We start from the raw sequence: 25,471 nt of genomic DNA on the forward strand, positions 1-25,471 counted from the left end.
ACATTTGAAAAAAGGGAGGAACGGTAATTATCACATGGAAAAAATGGGGAGGGGGTACCCCGGTAATTATCACATAGAAAAAATGGGGAGGGGGTACCCCGGTAATTATCACATGGAAAAAATGGGGAGGGGGTACCCCGGTAATTATCACATGAAAAAAATGGGGAGGGGGTACCTCGGTAATTATCACATGGGAAAAATGGGGAGGGGGTACCCCGGTAATTATCACATGGAAAAAATGGGGAGGGGGTACCCCGGTAATTATCACATGGAAAAAATGGGGAGGGGGTACCCCGGTAATTATCACATGGGAAAAATGGGGAGGGGGTACCCCGGTAATTATCACAGTGAAAAAATGGGGAGGGGGTACCCCGGTAATTCTCACATGGGAAAAAAGGGGAGGAAGGGCCTTACTGCGGTGGTTCGACTATTGGGTAAAGGGTGTCACGGAAATTTTCGAATCCGGGTAAAAGGGGCAGGGTGCCTTACTGCAGTGGATCGACTATGGGGAAAAGGATGCCAAAGAAATTATCCCATGGGAAAAAGGGGTTGGGGGGACAACTGGAGTGGAGTGCCTCGAAACACACAACTAGCTGAGGGCCCGCCTGTAAGGTGGGCTTCTCGGCTAGTCTAATATATAAATATGAGTATTTGTATATTGTATATATGTTTGTCCGCTATAGGAATCGACAGTTTTCAACTTAGGTAGACCATTTTTGGTATACTATCTCATGGTACCCTGCCTGTGGTTACGGTTGGCAAAACCACTTTAATTAATTGAATTATTTTAATAATTAGGTATATCCGCTATATACTCTAGAATAAACTCTATTTATGTCAAATTGTTAAAAAGTTCCACGCTTGTCTTGATATTTTAGCGTAAATGGGCTCGAGTGATTTCGCGCGTGCTCCCTAAAATAAAAAAAAATGCACGAGCTTTTTACGCTAAAATATTAAAGAGCGCGTGGAACATTTTAACAAGTTGAACAAGACTTGAATTAAAATTCGACGAGTTGCCCTTTTTATGAAGATCTAACCTTCAAAACTGAACTGAACTTTCACAAGTCTCGTGACGAAATCGATACATTAAAACAAGTTCAGCAAGCTTAATGACTTTATAGAAAGGTTTATATGGTCATTAACCAGTTGGTTAAATTGGGTACGGTGCCTTAATGTATTGCGTGTATATTTTTATTCAGCCCAGTTGGTTATATTGAATGGGTTCGATCCCAGCTTGTGGCACTGGGTGCAAAACTCGGAACTACTCTTTCTGCGTAGAGTTGTGAGTTTGCAAGTTCTCTCCCCACTGGTTAAAGGGGTTTTGCTCCGAGTTCTACGGTTTCCCCTTTCCATAATAAACTTGTAGAGGCTAACGGTAATAATTAGTGTAGTTGGCTCACGTGGCATGAAGGGCTTGCCACCACCCTCCTACGCATTGTAACCCGGCCACCTGTTTAATTATACTCCCTGTTAATCATTCTACTATAACATTTTCTTCCAGTTATTTTTTAATTATTTTGTTAGTTTCCTCGGGATATGGCAGCACTGATTGTGTTCTGGATTCTTGGAGTTTGCCAAGCCTGTGGCTGCACGGGCCAATGATTGCTGGATAAATTTTTGTCCGTATCGTAAATGTAAAATCGTTGGTATGTTTTGCCGCTTGAAATAAAAGTATATTGTAAGATTTAGAGGAAATTTTTTAATATTATTAAATATTACATAAACTCTCAGGAAATTAATATATATTTTTATTTGCAAATCTATAAGTGAAATATTTACGGTAAGTTGTTTTAGTTACATAACTTAATAATGGTTTAGTAACCTGATTAGAATGTTACAAAGCCAAGTCCTAAATAGTTTTTTTTTGGTAGCTAGTGACGCTAGTGGGACTAGTCTCTTCATATTCTTATGGAAAAGCAGATAAAGACTGTCACAGGATTCTCACTTTCCATGTGGGAATAGCTATATTATTCACAGTAAGTACAACATGAGATAAAAATTTGGGTTTATGATGGTGCTTAATATGGTATAGTAACTTTGTGGTATCTTGAACGTATGAAATTTTTGTCTGGAAGGGAAAGTTAAAGCTAGGAGCAACAAACACAACACCCCACACAAGGAGAATGCACCCCGTCAAAAGTCGTGGATTTTCTTGTGTACATTTTTCTTTGGCTAGACGCTTTAGCGCCTGCTGCTGTCGGAAGGGGAAAATTTTGAAATTGTCTCCCCCCCCACCCGTAAAATGTTCAGCGTAAAGGAAGGCTCGTGACGCTCGTCCAATGAAATTTGTACACAACCCCTCGTTAGCGTGTTTAAAGGCTAGCTGCGTTCTCCTTGTGTTTGTTGCTCCTAGGTTAAAGTAAGATCATTTATCATATTTTTGTTGTATGATCCAGCCATACATCTGGCAACGCTGTCCCCACTACGGTAGTACTCATGAAATAGGATTCTGTTAGTTGGACTTATATATATAAATGAAGTGTTGAAAATTTTATTATATATATATCCCGTTTGGTGGAGCTATTTCACAGTTAGGTAAATACCGTTTGGCGGTGCTACTTAAGAATTGGGTATATACCGCTTGGTGTTATTTCACAATTAGGTATGTACCTCTTGGTGGTGCTATTTCACAATTAGGTATATACCGCCTGGTAACGTTACTTCACAGTTAGCTATATTCCATTACAATTGGGGACCTATATAAATTGGCCCTGTGTAGTGTTATTTGAGCATAAATTAAAAAATTTTCCTAGAAATGTTGGCCGCTATGAAAGTCACTACTGTAACTTGTGTAGTGGTTAGCAATCTTGCCCCATAACAAGAGGAGCTAAGTACGCTCCTAGATGATGGCACTGGGTGTTAATTCATGATGTCCCTTTCTACATTGAGGTTGCTAGTTTTCTCCAAACTGATAAAAGGGGATTTCCCGAGAGCTCTTCAGTTTCCCCATTTTCATAAAAAAAATACAGATATCAGTTTTAATAGTGAGGGTAGGGAGCTGTTAGCCTGCGTTTAGCTGTTAAACTAAGTGAGCTTAAGGAGGAATAGATCTGATGTTGCCTGAAATAACTTCCATCAATTTGATGGATGACGATAGCTAAACATGAATACAAGTTCAAAATTCTTCTGAAACAAATTTGGTAAGCATATATATTCTCATTATTCAATTGTGGGTGTAGTAGGAAGGGGCATTTCACCAAGAAATCATCGAACTATGTATAATATATGAGCTATAGGCCCAAAAACTCACATTCTAGTAGCAATTAATAATGCGAAAATGCGAAGTATTTTAGGCATTCCCCTAAAATACATGCTTTGTTGTAAAGCCCTAGAGGGGGGGGGGAGCTGTATCATGGTAGTTGGTTTCCCCTTTTATTTATTTTACAGGTAAATGCTATGTTGGCTATTTTATTTACGTACTCTAGAATTTATGCTAAAGCAAACTAAAATTGAGACGGAACTGGGTGAATGGCTTATTCAAGTTGATGAACTCTTAGGTTATGAAAAAAGTTCATTTTATATGTAAATATTATTTCAGGGCCAAAATGTTAAATAAATATTTGCTATAAATATCTGATTTCCATCACACAGTGTATTTCAATGTAGTAATAAAATTGGCAAAAAATCAGTTTTTAACAAATGAAAATGCGTAGAAAATATCAGCAAAATAAAATAATAAATAGTAATTGAATTGAATTCAAGATTAGCTAAATGATAAAAGTAAAATCTGTTAATTATTTGAAAAAAGCCATTCATTGTATAAAAACGATTTAAAAATCAAAAAGTACCAACCATGGTAACATTTGTTTCAACTTTCTAGTTATTCAGTTATTTAAATGGTGAAATAATAATGTTCAAAGTTACTAAAATCAGTGCAATTTTTAAATTTTCATTTTATTTTTGCTGTTGGTATTTGATCAGTTAAATGGGCCGATTATTAAATAATTCTTAAGTACATGGTTTGGTATTGGACGTGCCTAGAATTTTTTTTATATCCGATTATATCCCCAATGTATAGTATTTGCACAAGACTAAAAAGTAACACGTTATAAATACCTTAATTATAAGATAGTTAAAACAAAATAAAATGGTTCGCTTAGAAATTTTTGTGATACATTCAGTGCTTGAAAGGGTAAAAGTTTCATATCGTTCTGGTTCGTAAAGATTACCTTTTATTGCACAGCTCCCGTTTTTCAAAATAATCAGAAGCTTTGAAAGGAAACATGTTCCGGTTTGTGAATAAGTCCATTTCGAGCACTGGATATGTCTAACAAAAATTGTTTTAAGAACACTGCTGGCCTGACGGGTTAATCCCCAAAATATTGGTTTATTTTATACAAATCGAAAGAGCGCTCATTCAAATGACCAACCAGATTTGCTATTTCCCTAAATATTTTTAATATTTATGTAACTCTTTTAAAATATAATAATAATCTTGGCTCAAAATATCGGGTCAATTTTGAAATAGTTTAACTTAAAGAGACAGTGTCAGAATTTTCTACGTATATGAAGTTTTTTCATCAATTATTTAAAAATATATTAAAGAAAAATATAGTTATAAAACATTTGGTATAAACAAGAATGTATTTATTTCTACTCAGGGAGAATGAATATGTCGAGACTATCGACGGACACGTTGAGCCCCTAACCCCGTCACGCTAAGGGGGTCTTATTTTTTGCGTCCTCGCAGCAGCGTTCATCGCGTCGAAAAACGTAATTTTTAAGAACCAATGAGATTGCAGTATTATTTCATTTTATTAAAGCGGAGGAGCGGGGGGGGGGGGGGGGGGGCAACGGGTGGAATTGGAGAAACGCTACAAATAATCTCGACATATTCATTCTCCCTGAGTATAAATAAATACATTCTTGGTATAAATATAAATATTCACGATTAATTTCAAATTTTAAAAAAGAAAGATAGCGTAACTTTTTTTTTATCACATACTGTCCACGTCATAGATAGGTTGATGTTTATTGGTTGCTACTAGAGCGAGCTGGAGAAAGAATTTTTAGGGGATTACAGGAGGAAATTTTACTCCCATAGCTTTCTTTTGATCCGAGTTTCCCGCTTTCGCACGCTTTAAGACCCTCATTCGATGGAAAGTAATGGAAAGATAAGCCACTTTTGTTGTTATTATTACTGCAGGAAGGAACTGCACTGTGGCGCCCACGGTCTTCGGTGCTTTCGGTGGCATCTTTCCGTAGAATATAAATATTGTTATAATGACTACATATAAGAAATAATGATATAATTTATAAACAATACCTTGTTATCGATTTTTTCTTCAATTTCTACTTTGAAAATAATATTTTTACACGTAGCCGGCTCGTGAAGTCGTGATTCAAGAATCTCGAACTCTATTCCCCACTCATGCCTTCTAATCGCTCTCCGCTCAGCTGGTATTTCCGGCGATGCTCTGGCGTGGCTCGAGAGCTACTTATGTGGGCGTAAGCAGCGGGTGGTCGTCGGCGGGCAGCAGTCTGGCTGGGCTGATGTGGACAGGGGTGTGCCTCAGGGCTCAGTCCTGGGGCCGCTCCTTTTCAATGTTCTCATCAACTCTATGCCTGAGTCTGTCCTTGTCGCGGTTGTTCTGTTGTTTGCAGATGATTCTAAGCTCTTTCATAAGATTGGTTCTCAAGCTAATTGCCGGGAGCTTCAGGCGGATTTGGACGCTGTTGTGGTTTGGGCTGGTGATCATGGCCTTTCTTTTAACGATGCTAAGTGTGCGGTTCTTCACTTAGGTCCCAAGAACCCTATTTTTATCTACTCCATCACTGGCAACCCCCTTAAGACCACCCTTTCGGAGCGTGACCTCGGTATTATTGTGGACCCCACCCTGAAATTCTCCAGCCACTCCAATAAAGTCACTAAGCGTGTCTGTTCAATTGCGGGATGTGTCCGCCGTAATCTAAACTTCCGTTCCCCAAAAATAATTAAAACTTTGTATAATGCCCTTGTTCTACCGATTTTCGATTTTTGTTCCCCAATTTGGACCCCTCATTTAGCTTCTGACCAATTGGCATTGCAAAAGGCTCAAAACCGTTTTACCAAATTAGCTACTAAAATTGATAAGCTACCAGCCCCGTCGCGCTTACAATCCCTGTCCATTCTTCCAGTCATTATTCGCCACAAAATAACTAACTTATGCCTTTTACACAATTTTTTCCATAAAAGTCTCGTGCACAACTTTTCTGATTTTTTTGTTTTAAATGAGGGTTCTCGTACTAGAGGCCACTCTTATAAATTATCAAAACCCAGGGCAAGCACAACTGTTCGTTTAAACTCATTCTCTAATTCTGTAATCAATGACTGGAATGCCCTTCCCCAATCTATTGTATCCGAACCCTCCCTCCCTAAATTCCGTGCACTTTTAAATGAGCATTTTAACCGCGCGTTATGATCTCACCTTCTGTATAGTTTATCCTATTGTATCTGTTTCACGCATATGTATTTGAAATCTACACAAAAGCCTTGCTGGCTTGGTAGATATTTTTCTGTTAATAAATAAATAAATAAATAAAATAAACCGCGTGGTTCGTGAGAAAAAAGTAAAAAAACGCGTTTACTAATCCTCTATGCGATAAATTCCCCGCCGCTCGAGCGCCGAAATTGACCAAATTCATGACGTCAACAATCTGTAAAGTTTTGATGCGGCTATTGAAATACCATTTTTTACATTAAAATTTTAACTAAATACTAATTGAAAGTGCTAATATGTATATATATTCGGATTCAGGACTTAAAAATCTATCATAACGTGTAAGCCAAATAACAAAATTTTACATTAATCTGAGTTGGCACGTCTCTTTAACAATTGCACCATAATGATTTTTTAATGTCTTTGATGTGTGCTGAAAAGTGAAATGTTATCCAGTGTATTAAAATTGGCCAAATAAAAGATTTATATAAAATGTTCAAAGTTTTCGTATTCAAAGATCTCTGCAGTGGTCTTAATAAAAATTGACTTGACTTAAGTTTTTGGATAATATTGTCAATGTGCTCATAACAGGAAAGCTTCTAGTCTATTATGACCCAAAGATATTTGAAAGATATTACTCTTTCAATAGTATGGTTTGGTAAATCTTTTAAGATCGTAGAAATCGTGTTATAAACAGGAGAAATATGGCCATAAATTGTCTTTTTTTCATTTAATGCTAGATTCCCGTTTGATGAGGTATGAATGCGCTTACCATTTGAGAAATTGCTTAATATCAATTTCATAAACAATTAACTTATTAACTGGGGATTTTTGACAGTGGGTTATGCTCCTAAATAATAGTGCAATTTTATTAAAATTAGGTAGGGTTGGGCAGCTTGTTACGTTAATGGGCAGGGCAGTCCATTTACTACCATTACCCTTTACCCTCTTTTTTATATAGTATTTTTTTGTGTTTTTGGCAATACCTCGCATTCCATAATTATGGACCAGATTGCCCTTAGTAAAATAGTACAGATTATATTTAGATTGATTATAAAATGTGCACTTTCTAAATAAATTGTTGTAAAGCTAATGAACATAATTAAGATAGAGTTAGCCAGAGAGCGCTTATGAGGTACTGACTCTGGAGAAAATTGCCTAATCTAGCCTTAAAAACTAACACGTCTGCAGCGCTAGTTAATTTTACCATCATGATTGTGCCACCACTGAAAAATGTTCAGTGCACGCTACTCTGGTACATTTTATTATTGTTTTGAAAGTAACAAGAATTTCCATATAAAGTTTGGTACCTCTCAATAGCTCGTGCTTTAATACAATATCAAGAATGCATTTATTTATGCCGTGGCATGAAGAGTATGCCACTACCCTCCTACGCATTGTGACCTGGCCAAAAGTTGCTAGATGACTTATGTCTAAGGTGGTGCCTTGGGTATTCGCCTAGCTGATTATTATTATAAAAAAAACCCCTGGTACGAAAGGGGGGAGGGAGGAATTAACTCACCAGCGTGTGTTTCAATCCTATCAGCAGATGCAAGTTTTGGAATGATTTTATTTTATTCAATATGGAACATGTAAATAAAGTAATGTTTTTAGGGAACCAATGAGATAACTATAGGTGATTTCATTCTTGACTATACATACAAATACTTGCTCTGAGCCTCTTCCATACCTCGTTTTAGATCTGAGCAATCATACTGTGAGAGTTATTTCTAGAGATGGCGCAATAAACTATTGAAATTGAAACGCCAGTATGTGTGGCCATTAAATATTTTAGTTTAGAGGAGCTTATTCGGTTTAGGGAACCAATGAGATATCTAGATGATTTTATTTTTCAGAAGTAGATTGGGAGCAATGCTAAAACAAAAATGCTTGTGCTCTGAAATGTAACATTATCATATAATAATAATAATAATAAAAAGCTTTATTTCAGGATATTCCTATCAGTTAGATACTGGTTTACATAGGAGTCCGTGTTATTAATTTAAATTAAATCTAAAATCCAAAACCAAAGAAAGGATAAATAAAATGCTACAATTTTATCACCAATTTTCAATTATATTTTTTTAGGTCTTTTTTAAAAATATTAAAAGAGTTCTGACTTTTTAGCACTGCTTCTAGTGAGTTCCATAACCTTATACCATTTACTCTTATGCTTTTATTACTAAATGAATTATGGTAATTCTGAGTATTAAAGTTAATATTCATGTTTCTTGTGACGTACTTATGGCTTTGATTGAGGGACGAGTTGAATATTTCTAAAACATATCTGGGGCATTTGTTATGGATTTTGTACATTAGTAGTAAGGTGTGATAGTTCGCTCTTTGCTGTAAGCTCATCCAACGTAGCTCCTTTCTTGCTTCTGATGCTGAAGATCTTGGGGGTATATGTAATATGGCTCTGGCAAGGTTTGTAGTTTCTTCAGATTTGTGATGGGTGCAGCATTGTAAAATATATCACCATAGTCAAACACTGATTGTACCAGGGTGTTATATAAGATACAGAGGGTTTCTTGGTTGAGGCTTGATATATACGGTTTAAATAGCCAGAACTTTTGTTTCACTTTGGTAAATGTATAGTCAATGTGACAAGACCATTTAAGCTCATTGTCAAAGATTAGACCCAGGTATTTAAATGTATTAACCCTCCGAATTTCCATTTTCGGCAGCTCCGTTATAATTGATGCGATTTGTTTTTTGGCCTTATTTGGTGAAAAGATCATAAAGCAGATTTTTCTGTCATCGTCAGCGTATTCAATTGACTTTGATGTATTTAAGGCTTTGTGGTTATCAAAGAGTAGGGGTCCGAGCACACTACCCTGGGGAACTCCGGTTTTAACCAATAATGGTTTAGAGGTTCCTATTGACTGATACTACTTGCGTTCGTTCACTAAGATAGGAGTTAAACCAATCCAGTGATGCATTTTCTAGCCCAATCCTCTTTAATGTTTCAATTAAAGTGTTGTGTTTAACACTATCAAATGCTTTGGACATGTCGAGGAATGCTACTACGACATATTTGTCAGCTTCGAGTTGCTGTATGATGCGCTCATGCAAAGTCAGGGTACATGTCATTGTAGAATGGCCTGGAAGAAAGCTTGGTTTGCATGTGGTAGAATATCTCGTTATTGATACCGTACTCTAAAATCTAATTGTACGCACATCGTTCTGGTGTCTTAGATAATGCTTGCAGGATTGATATGCCTCTGTAGTTTCCCGGGTCCTTGTGATCGCCGGCTTTATGAATTGGTACTACTTAAGCTTCCTTCCACCTAGATGGAAATTGCCCCAGTTGGAAAGATTTATTTATGATTTGGGTCAGGACTGGAGCTATAATAATTGCTAGTCCTTTAATTATTGACACTGGAAGTCCGTCGGTGCCTATGGCGTGACTGTTGGGGAGTGATTTTAAGTGATTGAACACGGTTTCGGTGCTTACCTCGTGGAAATCTAATTTAGAGTTCCTGGTCTCAGTTAATGCCAGTGGATCTTGATGACACCCTAATGGACTGGGTGCTTGGCGATTAATGAAGTACTCATTTAAGCAGATTGGGATTACCAATGGATTATTTATTAATACGCCATTGACTTATAGGGCAGTTAATGGGTTGGTTTTTGGTTTTATGAGCAGTCGCAATACTTCGATCCACATATTTCTCGTGCTTCCTGGACCATTTAGTTGTTTCTTAAAATAGTTATTTTTTCCGGCTTTGATTAAACTAGTAACTCTATTTCGTAGGCTGTGGTATAGCTTTGCCAGGTTGGGGTTTTTATGCGACTTCTTTTTTTATGTCCCGTATTTTATAGAATCACCCATTCCAACAATCAAAATTATATGCACTTTTCTATTAGCTATTCTTAGTAATGGATCAGAAAGTCAGAAATGTGACATTGTAAATTTGAATTGAACAAACAAAATAAGACAATTAAAAAGTTACTGGCATGTCAAATTTAGAGAATAGTTTTAAATTTCAGAATCCAAAAAGTAACATTTGTCAGGGGAACGGTTCGAATCTTATTTTTTCTAATAGAGGTGATTTTTCTTTTGGATAATAAGTTACTAAAGAAATTAAATTTGGGGGTATTGTCAGTCTCTCCTTGACCACAGCAAGTAAACATTTTAAATTAGTTCTCTACATAGGTATAATCTGTTTATTCTATTGCATTGTATTACTGGTACATGTACTTTTATTATTTCGTTTTATTTAAAGGTACAGGTACTGGTAGTAGAAGTTTTAATTGCATATGCGATTATAAATATGAATATCTCATTTTAGATGACATTTGAAGGAAGAAACATGTAGTAAAGCCTTTTTGAAGAAAGAATTAGAATGCCAGCTCTACTTTCTGTGTACAAACATGAAATGAAACATGAATTCATCAAAACTTTCTGCGATTGATCCTGTAAGGAAAACATATTCTTGCTCAATTTGCGGGAACTTTCTTTCATCAGAAAAAAATTTGCGGAGGCACAAGACTAATTTGCATGGTGTAGCAGAGTTATACTGTGAGATATGTGACCTGGTCCTTACCAACTATCAAGAGCTCGCAAAACACAAAATGTCGCATGAAGCGTCAGTTCCTAAGTCAAGTAATGATCTAAGGCTTGAAGATTTAATATATAATCCGCAACCAGAGTCAACTAATGTTGTACTTAAAGATACAAATAAAATTTCTTTGCAAAATGTTCCAGAGGATGAAACTCAGTCACAGATATTACAGTTGCAAACAGCGCTTGATCTTCAGTCAACATCCGAACAAGATTTTTACTTTTTGCCAGAAGCAATGGATGGACTTGATCAATCAAAAACAGTTGTGATGATTGATGATTCAAATATAACAGATGGTGAACAAACCTATATAATGACAGAAACAGATGGTGTTATAAATTTACAGCCTGCTGGTACAGACTTAGTTTTTGAGTCTGATATTGCGAATGATAAACCAACATTCTTTCGTATAAAAGATAATCAGATCATACAAATACTGGACCCCGAATCTGAGGCAATTTATCAAGATCATGAAAATCACTTAAATTTCCCAGATCATCACAACCCGCCAAGCGAATCAGATTCTGTTACTGAACCTGATAAAAATTCTGTCATTGAAATTCAGTCTGATTCCACTGTAAATGAATTAGTATTTGAGTTGCTCGCAAGTGCTGCTAATGAAAAACCATCAAGTGTTAACTCACTTTCTGAATCATTCATAGATACCAATCTTAGTCAGCCTTTAAATTCTGCGAGCAGTACAAATACAGCCATGTCTAGTTCAGTGGTTAATGATGCGCTTGTAAATTTAGTTAGAGATACATTATCTTTTTCAAATGTCCACTTGAACCAGAACAGTATAATGGAAATGGATTCCTGTCTCTCACCGGGTGAAAGTATTGTTGCAAAAGCAATCGATAATGCAAACTCTGTAAGCAATAACAGTGTACAACCTAAATTTGATTTACCCAGTAATGATAAACTACCAGATGTTTCAACACCGGTAAACGATTCTGAAGTAAATTTAATGCTAAGTGGAATCAACTTGGAATCAACTCGGCTACCAAATGTTTTTAAACAGAATGAAATGCAAAAAAGTGCAGTTTCTGATTGTAATTTTGTCAATTATTTGGATTCGGATGGAATACAATTGTTTACCTCAAATTTAAACTCTTTGCCACTGAACGAAATAGAAGGCAACACACAAACCAGTGTTCCAGTAACATTTTCTGAAGAACCTAATGTAACCATATCTGGCAACACTAAGAATCTTCTAATAGCAAATGGTCAACAAAAGCAAACATCATTGGAAATGGTTAGAAATCAAAATGATCAACCATATGCTTCTAGTTCTTTGCAACAACAAAAGTCCAAACCTTCAGCAACTCTTAAAAACACAAAAGTTTTAAAAAATATAGCTAATCCAGTGAAAGAGAGAAAATTCCAAATGAGAAGTACAGATTGTGTTTTGCATAAAAGTAAACCATCTGCCAAAAATGTATGTGATATTTGCAATGGATGTTTCACTTCGGCTTCTCTTTTAGAGACTCATTTAAAAACTCACAATGTAAGAAAACCTTTCCAGTGTAAATCTGGTATTTGCTTCAAGTCATTCACTCAGATCTCAAGCCTTTATGTTCATCAACTCTCTCATGGAAAAGGGAAAACATTCCTCTGCGAATACTGTGGAAAATCGTACTCACGACCATATAGTTTGCAGAGACATTTAAAAGGAATTCACAATATTTACCAAAAGTACAAAGTTTGCGATATTGTCTCAACAGATGAGTGGCTGAAATATATACATCGTTTTACCCAAAAGAAAAAGTACCGTAAAGACAATGGAAATTTAGGTTTGCCTGCTAAATCAGATTCCATAAATTCCAACCAATCTTTAATTTCTGATTCACATGAAGACGATGCGGATTTAGAGTTTTTCCAAGATGAATATTTTCTACCACTTGACTCTGATGAAATGAGTTTTTCGTCAGATTCTGAAAGTTGGCTTAATGCTGACTTACCACCCGATCAAAAGGCAAAAATTGAGGTACTTGATTTTGAAGATGTAGTGAGTGAATATGAAGAATTTACTGACGATTTAAAAAGTGACTGCAGTTCAGACGTTTTGAGTAATTCAGAATCTTTAGCCGCATCCATTAATGGTGATGAGGGATGGGAAGAATCCGAAGATTTAGCTAGCTTAGACCAAAAAGAAGAGCTTTTGTCCAATTTTGATAAAGAAATTAACAAAGATTTAGAGGATTTAGGTGTGGACTCTGACACCCAGTTGTTTGATGAGAATGTTGATTCTGATTTTGAAGAATTGGATGTATTAGAATTCTTAAATTTGAAGTCTGACTCCAAGAAAAATAAAAAAATCAAACAGGGCAAAAAAAGTTCTCCTCAACTGATGGATATCTTGGAAGAATCTGCTAAAGAAATATTTGATAATATTAAATCTACTGGTTTAGGCTCTAAGTCACCTGGAACACAGTACTTGCCCTCTAAAGACGATATAGTCTTTACAGAGCCTAGCTTGTACATTGGATCTGGTACTATTGGCGCAGTTGATGAAAATGATACTCTGATGGACATGTTGGAATATGGTGCTAAAGTTATATTCAAAGAAAATGTTATTAAACCCCTAAATGAACGACCTGAAAGAGAAGATAAAATATTACTAGAGTTTGATGAGGCTTTGGATACTAAACAAATAATTCATCCTGCATCACAAACTAAGCCAAGAACAAATATATCAAACAAAAGCTCTGGGAATGAGTCACGTACTTTGAAAGTGATAACCACTGAAAAGAAATCTGTAAAGAGTTTCAATAATATGACTGTTCAAATAAAAAATGGAAATTTTCCAAAGCTTAGTAAAGATGTTACAATTACTGTTGTAAATTCTGGAAATGAATTTCAAAACACAAAGGATATAGAAGGGAAGAATCCAAGCCATGAGACTAAGAAAGTGAAGTATGCAACTCATTCAAGTGTCGGTCAAGAGTTTAACATCATGAAAGTAAAATCTGCCATGAGCAAAGGAAATCCTAGTAATGATCAAAATGCAGTTAGAAATGTGACAACTTCGAATAAATCTGTCCATCAGTTAAACCATCCTGAAGATGCTCAGTCTACTAAGAAAGATTTAAAATTAGGTGACACGGAAAGTTCTATTCCTCAGCTTGCTCGCATATCGCCATTAAATTCTGAAGATATAAAGGGCAAAGAAAAAAGCCCCAAAAAAGTTTATAAGAAAACTACTAGCTGTACTCGTAGCATTTCTAAAGGTGAAAAAGTGGATACATGTAGAAAGTCTAACGCAGCTAATTCAGATTGGGCTAAAGTAATTTGTGGAAGGTTACAAAAGGCTAGAAAGAGTTTCCCTGTCACTGTTAATAAACCCAGAAATACGATTAATGGAAATAAAAATGTAACAAAATCAACTAGACCACCTAAGAAATCCGTACTAGCTTCAGTTAAAAAAACTGTTAAATCTGCTAAGCATTCTAAAAGCTTGGAACTTTTACACCAAAAGACTTTGAGTGTATTACAATCAATAAATGACGTTCAAAAAGAATCTTCAACTTTTGTTGATTCATTGAGGTCACGGAAGAAAGCAGGGTCTAGTCCAAATGCTATTTTTTCAAGTACTGCAGAAGCAGAGATGGCTTCTGTAGAAACAAAGGCAACAAAACTTCCTACCATTACTGAAATTTCTTCTAATTCTAGCTGTAAAAGTAACACAAAGCCAATGAAAACAAGTTCGCGTAAAATATCTGGATATCAAAAGGTTAACAGTTCAGTCAACAAATCAGAAGTACCAACTAAGAAACTAGCTGCAAGCAAAAATCTTATGGCTATATTTGACATATATCAATCACAGGCTAAGCCAAATATACAACCTGAAAATACAGCCACTAATAAAAATGTGCCAAATGAGCCTAACAAATATGGTGGGGACTTTGAAAAAGCTTTTGAAGTTTCCTTGTCAGTGTTTAATTCAGAAAAGGATGACCAACAACCTGTATCAATTATTGTTCCAGGTGTTAGCCAAATTATAAGTAAACAGCAAACAGGATTAATGCCTAGAACAACAAAAATGCCATCAATAACCAGTAGTATTGCGAGCACTTCAACAGCTGAAGGCATTTCAAAACTTGCTTCCAATACTACTACAAAAGTTAGTTTTGGTTTTATGCAAGAAAATAAAAGTCTGGAATTTCCAACTGAAAGTACTTTATCTAGGAATGTTTCTGTCCCTAAAAATTCCACAAAACCACTTCAAGCCGTTGTTCCCACTATAAAGATTGACCCAAAGAAAATTGAATGTTCAAAAATTGAATGTTCAAGCAATACCCTTTTTGGTGATCAAACATATGATATTCTTAAAGGAAATAAGAGTACGGAATTTAACATTGTTGTGGAGCCTACAAAAGATGCTATTGATAATGTAGAAGAGACTATGAATATGAAGCCAAAAAGCCAAACTGCTAGAAAGAGTTTTCCTGCCTGTGTACAATCGAAAGCCATGAAAAGTACCATTACAAAAGAAATAAAAAATCGTACTACACGAAAGAAAAACGAAGCTATAATATTGCCACAATCGACACCTGATCTCCTGTATCCATCTTCCAATTTAAGTTCAGGCACTATTACTCCTGATGAAACCAAGAAAACTTCACCAAGCAAAAGATATTCTTATAGATCAAGCTATAGGAGAAGTCAACTTTCAGAAGAGGACATTAACACTTCGTTATTTAGAAAACCTCCATCTATTCCAAGATCATATTCCCGTTGTCGCAACTTCACTGCCAGTTTTTCAAATGATAACTCCAAAGATGAAGTTAATACTAATGTTGGTGACAAAACACTTAAAAATTCAAATATTGTAGGAACATTTTCAACTTTGGAACCTAATATATTTGATGATCCATACTTAAACATTACTCTCCCCAAACAAAATTCATCGTCAAAAATTGATGACTCTCCTCTCTCCTTGAAATTAAATTATGATGATGCTAACATTTTGGATTTTAAACTGCCAGAATTAGACCCAAATGAAACAAACAAACCAGAATTTATCGCCAAAAGTGTTTTTAAACATGATTTCAGGAGTAGTGAGGCAAATTTTAAAGTTGTAATTTCAAGTCCGGATGATGTGACTCAAGAAGAAAATTCAAATATTTCTGAACCAAGCAAGCAATCTCGAAAAGCAGAGTACATTCCTGGAACTTATCAAAAAATAAGAAAGAACCCAAAAACCACTATTAATCAAATTTCTAGCCTGGCAATGAATTCCACAACAGAACCAATACCCTCTAACTATGAAAGCAGTATCACAGCAGGAAATTCTGCAATGAAAACAATAGTCACTGATGGTAATGAAAGCAGTACCACACCAGTAAATTCTGCAATTGAACTGATAGCCACTGATTGTAAAGAAACCAGTACCACACTAATAAATTCTGCAACAGAACTAATAGCCACTGATAGCAAAGAAAGCTATACTACACTTGAAAATTCTGTAATTCAACAATTAGCCACTGATAGTAAAGAAAACAGTACCGCATTAATAAATTCGCCAATAGATCCAAAAGCTACGGACAGTAATGTAAGATGTACCATGCCAGTAAATACAACATCGCAAACTATACCAACTACTAATCTAAGCAATACCATGACAGTAAATTCTACAACTGAATCTATGACCAATATCAATCAAAGCAGTACCATACCCGTTTCACAAGTTGTTGCAGCTCCCAAAACAGAAATTGAAGAAGAGATCAATACGAGTGTTGGCAGTATTTCAAATGAAGATCACAGTGAAGCAACTTCTACTACGGCTGAAAACCAAAAATCGGCATTTGGTGCAGTATCTATAGTAAATGTACAGTCATTTTTGGGAAACAGTCAACGTGATGGAATAAAAGCTTATCTTGATTTTCTAAATAGTAAAACAGCATATTCTAACCTTTGTTTAGAGTTAAATGCAGAATTTGAAGAGGCTTCTCCATCCTCAACTACAGCAAAAACGTCAATGTACAAGTCAACTAGTTGCAATTCCAATTTTTCAGAACCATTCAGATCCACTAGGAATGCACGACGTGATTCTAATTGCGAAATAAAACCTATTAAAGATTCATTGAAACCTGTTAAAAATTCTGATATGCCACAAAAAGAAAGTAATATCCAATGTAAAATAGCAGTTGATAAAACTACTAAAGAAATAGTAGTGAAAGAAGTACCACAGAAATCAGTACATGTAGAAAAGGCAGTTACTAGAAGTGCAACCAAAAAACTTGCACTTGGCATAACTTCAAGTAGTGAAAATAAGAAAAAATTAAAGTTGAAAGCTTTAAAGCAAAAGTTTATTCGAAATAAGAAAGTTGAAAGCGCTGCTTTACAATCATTTGAAGATAAAAATTCAGAAATATCTAGGATTGTTACCAAAAACGCAATGCCAGTTGTTCCTTTAAGACCATCATTTTTCTTGAAACCCACTAGAAAAATGAGTTCATTAAACAGGTCTTCCGAAACCATTTACGGCAATCCTAGAGATCTTTCTATTTGCAATGTTCTGCCTCAACAGAATTTAAACATTCTAAAGAAGAGCAAGAAACGGAAACTAAATTTCATGCCTCCAAAATCCATTGCTTCTAGTTTTTCTATCACTGAAAATACTATTTCCAAACCCACAATATCAAAATCAATGAAGTCAACGAAATCAGTATTGAAGAAAGTCTTGAAGGTTGAAGAGCCCTACCACCTGGCTTCCATTTCCGATGTTGCAGAAAATAATCCCAGTCAAACTCGGAATAAAAAACCTACTCCTTATAAAATTTGTGAATTTAAAAGAAAGATGCCAAAGGACTTTTCATCCAATTTGATGGCTGAAAATTCAATTGAATCAGGAAGTAGCGGTGTAACTAATCAGCTTGCAAGAAATAAGAAAAGAAGACAGCAAAAATCAAAGGATAGACTAGATTCGAAATTACGGAGAATGCCTATAATTACTAAAAGTGAAGAACAACAAGAGGTTAATTATCCAGCAAAAACTATTTTGCAACCTGATGTACGTGAAACAAGTGTTAAAAACTCTCGCAAGAAAGCTTGTTCTAAATCGGCTAATTCAGTTGGGAAAACTTTAAACATGAGTGGTAGAGTATTTAGTGACAATTCCCGTAAACAAATTTTAAAAGCTGACCCCAAAAATACTAACAAATCAAAAAAAAACATAAGTAAATTTAAATGTGATTATATTCCATTAACATTCAATGGGAAAACCAAGTGTGAAAGAGAAATTTGCAATTTCAATTCTGAAAAGAGAAGTTGTAGTTCTGTTAACTTGGAGTCTTGGTTTGTAATGCAAAAAGATTCTGTGTGTAATGTGAATGTAAGAGTACCGGTTTTATCTTATCTGACATCTTTTAAAGAACTTCGTGTCCATGTTGTAAACTGCTCAAATTTGGTTCAAAAGAAATTTTCTGTATGTAGCTAGGTAGTGTTAAGTACGGTGAATACCCAGTTTGTATATAATTGTACGGGACAGGTTAAGCTAACTTGTATTTTTTTAAATAGTTATTTCGCTCTTTATACTAAAAACAGTATTTTTATCAGTTGTCATCAATTACTATGACGAACTAAAATTTAACTTTCTTTATAAAAATTTAAAAGGCTGTTTTGTTACCATTCAAAATCAGTTAAAATGCAGTGTTAGCAGTCAATTATTTTTCCATTTATGATTACACAAGTTTTTGTTATGGTTAATTTTCTTTCACAGCCAGAATGTGTGAAGTAGTTATTTAACACAAACAATACATTGCATTATAATATTTAAGTTAATTTTATTGTCATTAGTTACTTTCAAAACAATAGTACAGAAAATAAACATGGAAATTTTATAGCTAAAGCAAGATATGCTTTACAAGTGTTTTCTCAATAAGGTTTTTTTTCAAAGCACTTACTGAAATGTACATAATACTATATATTTAAATAAAGATATCCAAGTGTGATAGTTTTACTTAATATTTTTTATTTATAATAATAATATTACAAAAAGGAAATTCAAAGTTTTGGAATTTTGGGAATCAAAATAGTAAATTTAAAAGATATTTCAATTGAATTTAATTTTCTGGGTGCTGCATTGCAACTTAATCGAAGGGGCAACACAGTATCCTGTATTTTCGCAATATGCATGTTGAAAGAAAGTAGAATATCACATGAATTTTTATGACAATATGGGACTTTATTAATAACCTTCCATTTAAGTGTAAAATTGAATATCTATAGACAAATAGCTTTTTTTTAGGCCAAAGTATTTTTAGACAAATACTAATTAAAATACACTGTGAAAATTTTAATATAATTGAGTTATTTTTGTCTGTTAATATTTCACTCAAAAGCATATGAAGTATTTTTTCTTATTTTTTTGTAGACATGTATCAAAAATAACAAATTACCTAAAGTGTGTCAATGGAAGTGTTTTTGAAATGAATGTTACTTGCGAAGCAAAAGTGGTGGAGTTAATGAAGTAGTACGTGTTGCCTGGTGAGAGACTCGGAAGGCTAACAGGCTTGTAGATTTTTTGGTACGCTTTGGGAATGCTACTTCCATCTATGTTTTAATACCAAACACAAAAGGAAAAATCAGAGTGGATGCATTGTCCATCCTAATAGACTAGTAGCACTCCGTAGCTTTGGCCATGGCCGCCATTGTGGGCGCGAATTTTTTATGAATAGGAAAAAGCATGGGTGACGTTGTGTGATGTAGCACTGCCATTACTCTATATAGCCTTCTATCTCTACAGTATATTTCACTAAAACATAAGCATTGATAAGTATAGGAACGGGCACACTTTGGGTAATGTTATGTAAATTTTGCCTGTATGTAATATTAGTGTTAATTTTTTTCATACTTAGTCTTAACAATTAGTACTTATAAGCATATGTAACAGAATCACCCATGAGCGTGCCTCTGTATAAAGTCTCTCTAGAGAAACTTTAACAAGACCTTGTTAAAATAATGTATGTGCCAAAGTGATCATGAGAAATTCTACCTGCTTTCAGACTTAATAATAATGTGTTACTTTGCTAACTTCCTTTCCCCATCTGAAATCACCAATTTCATCATGCGTTATAATTCCTACAGTTTACCATTGACCAAAATTTCATTCGGAAAATGTCATGTTAAATATGTGATAAGGTGAGTGAAATTCAAACTGCAAACCTATGAGTTACGCAAAAGGCCATGGTTAGACAGTTTGTTGAATTTGGTCTATGGGGATTTACAAACAGCCACCAAAATGCATTGGCAGACACTCAGCTTGTTTGCTTGTGACTTTACATTTTATACACCTGTCACCTATATGGAAGTATTTCAATCATAGTTTACCACAAATTCAACATAAAATGCTTTTTTCCTGGCATGTCTAATACCAAACTGAATATTACCATATCCAAGCCACCAGTTAACCAAATAACAAATGATAATTCAAATATCAGACGTCATTATAACAAATTATAATAATTTTAGTCACTATCTAGTTAATTTAAATTCTTATTTTAGAATTCAAATAATTTATTGGAATGTTTTATCTAAATAAAAACATAATAGCGTTTTCCATTTGGTTGCTCTATGCTCCGAACCTGTCTCTGACGTCAAAGATCTCGCTCCAATCGACTAGAGTAAAACCGCAAATGTAACATATTCATGCGCTTTGTTGTTTTTCGTCTGCTAATAATTTGAATTTTCGCGTCTTGGTCTGCCATTTTGCCAAAAAAAAAAAATCTAAAAGGAACACGCAAAAATTTGCTCCGATGTCGATCTGTTGCAATAGTGTAATATTTCTCGACGAACCTTGGAATTGGATCCGTTGATCTGTTTTTGGAAAAGGAACAAGCGAAACTTGATGGGAGCAGATCCGAGCACGCATATGGAACATTAAATGTTCATCAGAGCGATCTAGAGGGCTTGAGAGCAGTCAAATGGAAAACGCGATTAGTATTCTCATGCTTAAATTCGCAACCGAAAACTATAGCTACGCCCCCTTTGGTTCACCATGAAACCTAGATCAGAGATAGGTACCGGCTAAAGCAGACGCTATTAGTTTTCCTCATCGTTATTCGTAAATTTGACCAAATAAATATTGATACTTGCATTTTAATATAACTTTTGCATCGTTTGCTATATTTTGATAAGTTTATTTAAGAAAAACATTCTTATGACTTTTTAATTTGATTGTAGTAGACGCTAGATCATAGGCGCTACCTCGGAGAAGCTCTATAGAGTAATGGCAGTGCTGCGTCACACGACGTCACCCATGCATTTTCCTTTTCATAAAAAATTCGCGACCACAATGGCTAATACTACTCTATTTGATCAAATATAATTTAAACTCGTACCCTAGATTCCACCAATGGGCAAGCGGGTATAGGCGCTTAAATAAAACATCTTCCCAGAAATTGCCAAGAAGTAATATTTCCGACAGCCAGGATTCATAAGTTACTATTTATATAGTGCTTGTTGAAATATTATAAAGCTGGAAACTTTTCTCGAACATAACATCGGTTTTTTGCTAAGCCTTAACATGCCAAAAAAAGTTACCTGGTTAAAAGGAAACACTTGTTGCATACCGTACTGCAAAAGTAATACGTTTAATTAGTTTTCATCTTTTTCCGAAAGATAATTTTATATGAGATGAATTAACTCTGCCTCCATGAGAAGCCTTAAAATTGCCCGGTAATATAAAAATATTCCGTATAATTTTAATTATTTATACTTTAAGAGGATGATAATAATAATAATATTATCTTCTTATAATTAGTTTTAGTAACATTATATATTTTACTTTAAAATATATTATCGAAAATTAACATTAGTATGTTCCTTATACACGTGAGCCGACGCATTTCTTATCTGACGCAAAATTATCATGAGGGCAAAAACGTGTCTCCAATTGGCTTCAATATGACTTTTTGGCTAGCCATTCTAACAGTTTAACCGACCGACCGGAAATATTCCTTCCCAGATGAATTTGGAACGGGAGTAAAAACCGAGTATCTTTTAATGAAGCGTCCATTAGCACTCTGTAGCTTTGGCCATGGCCGCCATTTTGGTCGCAAATTTTTATCTATAGGAAAGAGCATGGGTAACGTACTAAGACGTCACAGTGCCATTACTCTATAAAGTTATTGCATTTTTCTAATGGGAAACTTAAATTTTTTTGTGCTTAGAAAACGTTACCAAGGAAACAATCTCGTGATCGCGAGGAACGAACTAAAATACAGATATTCTAATTAAAGATATTATAAATTTTGTACCCTAGATTCGAAATAACTGATGGATTTTACTTCAATGTTTTTATTAAAATTCCTTTAATTTTTATGAAAGGAGAGGGGTATGGCTATTTGGCGGTTTTTAGCAATGATCCTATACACTCTTTTACGCGCGTCTTTCCCCCCATCAAGGACCCTCCCACGATTTGCTCCACAGGCAGCTGCCATAGACGTACTGCACGTAGCTCTACCGTGGAAAGTTCTTTCCCCCAAAACCCGTTCTCTCGCGTGTAGCACGGTATTGGCGACTCCCATGAAATACGCGCGTAAAAGAATCTATATCAGGCTTGGAAATAAGCGGTGGTCACTGGGTCAAAGACCAGTTTATTAATTGCTCGGACCAGTTTTTTTATTCAAAAGCTAGGGGTCCAGACAGTGTCCAGTTTTTTTATTCAAAAGCTAGGGGTCCAGACAGTGTCCAGTTTTTTAATTGAAAATTATCTACCGTTTAATTAACCAACTGGTCTACGTGACCACTTAAATAATTCAAATAGACCAGTTTAGAAATAAACCTTATTTCCAAGCCTGTCCTATATAGCAACGCCAGTTTTACTCCATTCCACTAGATGATGCCACGATACGGGTGTATGGCCTCCCAAAATATTTACATATCTCACTTAGCCTTGGATTAAGAATAGTGTTACCTGGATATATAATTTCAACATTTTTCTGACCACAAATGGCTTTTACGAGCCCCGCACCACGTAGCGGGAGATTCATGAAACTTCCGTAACAAACATGAAACCTCGTGCTTCTAAAAATACTAGGCCTAAGAACGCGTTTTGATACAAGCACGATTTGCAACCTCGATCTTGGTTTGGTTTCTTTTGCATACAGGTAATTGGACTTATAATATTGAACTTCTTTATAATCAAGTAAATTGACTTGTTGTGATTATGTGGGAAGATCCTAGTCGTTAAGTCTAACCGCCGTTATTTTCAATATCCTAATTGCAAAAGCAGAACCCGTAACAAACGGAAACGGATTTCAAACCGACTTCCGTCGAAAACACATCGTCCCGTTCTTATTTATTCCCCCTTGCAAATGCGCATCGGCTGACGTGGCGAAATGCACGCGTTGGCGCCTTGACGGTAGAATGATATATTCAGGTAACACTGTTATTAATCCAATTCCAAGGCTTAGCTTTATAGGATCTTTGTTTTTTAAGCGTCTATTGTTGGTAAACTGGGAATTTAAGTGTCTCAAACATTGGCAACACTGTCTGTTACTATCATTCTGTCGGCAAATGGTGATATTTCACTCACTGTTTAAGTTATGTCTCCCAAAAAATTTGTATTTAAATATGTTAACTTCAAGTTCAGGGTAAGTCTTAAATTATGGAGTGCATCCAATTTTGTCTCTACCCAATAACTTTTTCTTAGCCTAACAAAAATTTTCGAGTTATAGTACTACCATGGATTAGTGTTTAATCCATGATACTACCCTACAAAACTCGTGTAGAAAACTAAGTAAATTTGCAGTTTTGCACTGAGCCACTGATGATAATTTTAAAAAAATATATTTTTGGTTACGTCGCGAAAAACATGAAGCAGAAAAATTATGTTTACAAGTTTTAATGGATTGCTTTTTGACGCTATAGTCTGTCTATAATTCAATATAACGGTCGAAAAAGCCCTCGATAAGCTTAGGAGAATATTTTGACCGCGCAAACGTCCGCCATTTCGGTGTAAAGAAACAGCTAGTGCAGCCAGGGGCGCGTCAAAATTCTAAGAAGAAATTCTTATCTTGAGAAGAGTTCTTCTTGAAAATTTTCTCCCCGTGAGAAACTGAGAACTCGCTGAAAAGCGTCAAAAGTAAAAAGAATCTTTTTAAAGATGGCGGCTTACGAGAATGCCACGAACGTTGTAATCTAAGCCTTTGACAAAAAATATTATTTTTACACTATTTCACGACAGTATATGAAGGAAGAAGACATTTTATTTATATTATGGAAATATTTCATTATAATTTATCTTAACATTCGGTTTTCTCTGAAATTTATTTTCGTAAACAAAAATATCATAATGATTATTAAAAATACACTTCTGGATGATCTGGCCAAAAAAATAGCAGTGTTGTCAGATTCGGATTATTTTGTTAGAAATACATCGATGAACCCCAACGGTCGTTTTCCCGCCAAAATGTTTAGGAAGTAAATTAGTATTTTGCAGCTTAGTATCGACTAGGACTATCTAAAACTTAATACAAAAGTAGGCAAAGGGCCCGGTGCCGAGACATTTTGTGATTCGTGTTAATTAATGGGAATTTAGCGCTTCAGATGCTAGCTATATATTTTGCGATCATCGCCATAGCTGTGCAGAGACGTTTTAGCGATTCCTGTACAAATCAGCGACGTTATTTTGTCGATTTTTTTTATCCCCAAGTTACGGACCAATGGGAGAACTCGATTTTAGGCAGGAAAAGCTATCACGTGGTTTTGACGGTGAAACCACCGACTTTATTATATTATTGGCGGGCCCTCAGCTAGTTATGTGTTTCGGGGCACTCCACCCCAGTACGCCCCCCCCCAACCCCTTTTTCCCATGGGATAATTTCTGTGCCACCCTTTGCCCCATAGTCGAACCATGGGCCAAATAATGATAAATCCAGGACATGACTCTGGTACCTTCATGCGTACTAAATCGGCCGTCCACTAAAAGACACAGGCGGCCATTTTAGTAGGGGGGAAAAGGAGGAAAAATAATAAAAAATTGGGGGCAAAATCAAGCAAGTTTCCGGTTTCCCGAACGCCATCTAGTGATGACTGAGTCGGAATTCGGAAATAAGTGGCGGTTGTAATTCGAAAATCCTGCCATATTTCGCCCCTCATTTTTTGATACATTTTAACGATTCTAGGAAAGTATATGTTTAATATTATATAATTATATATATTATACTAATTATGAACTTAGTACGTATAAAAATAAGTACTTACTTTAATAACCACACTATATATGATAACTGTGAATAAATATTCCAGGATATTTACTACGACGACCACGTGTATTATTTTTGAAAACTGTCCCTAAAACATTTGCCCCCAAAATGACGTAGTTCCGCGATCGCGCGTTTTTCCCAATAGGGGGCAATAGTGATCGGGTGTTAGCGCTGTTGGACGGGTTTTTCGCATAGAGTCATGTCCTGGATTTATCATTATTTGGCCCATGGTCGAACCACCGCAGTAAGGTCCCCTTCCTTTTTTACACGT

The 25,471-nt window shown here is 35.4% G+C and overlaps 1 protein-coding gene across 3 annotated transcripts in view; it reads left to right on the forward strand.

Annotated features, from left to right (window-relative positions):
• Nucleotides 1-1,496: 1,496 nt before the first annotated feature.
• LOC149956196 (uncharacterized) overlaps nt 1,497-25,471 on the forward strand; it is a 32,885-nt gene continuing 8,910 nt past the window's right edge. The window contains exons 1-2 of one of the 3 annotated variants that reach the window (XM_090165418.1): nt 1,497-1,787; nt 1,872-1,976. Coding sequence is in view for 1 of the 3 variants with exons in the window: in XM_090165417.1 (XP_090021543.1) it covers nt 23,539-23,586 (48 nt within the window). In the remaining 2 variants the exon portion in view is untranslated. Of the gene's footprint in view, nt 1,788-1,871; nt 1,977-23,451; nt 23,587-25,471 lie in introns of those variants that run through there. The other 2 variants (XM_090165419.1, XM_090165417.1) reach the window with 2 other exon arrangements.

The sequence above is a fragment of the Leiobunum rupestre genome, chromosome 2 (genome assembly GCF_980474605.1).
Source record: "Leiobunum rupestre chromosome 2, qqLeiRupe1.1.hap1, whole genome shotgun sequence".
Lineage (NCBI taxonomy): Eukaryota > Metazoa > Arthropoda > Arachnida > Opiliones > Sclerosomatidae > Leiobunum > Leiobunum rupestre.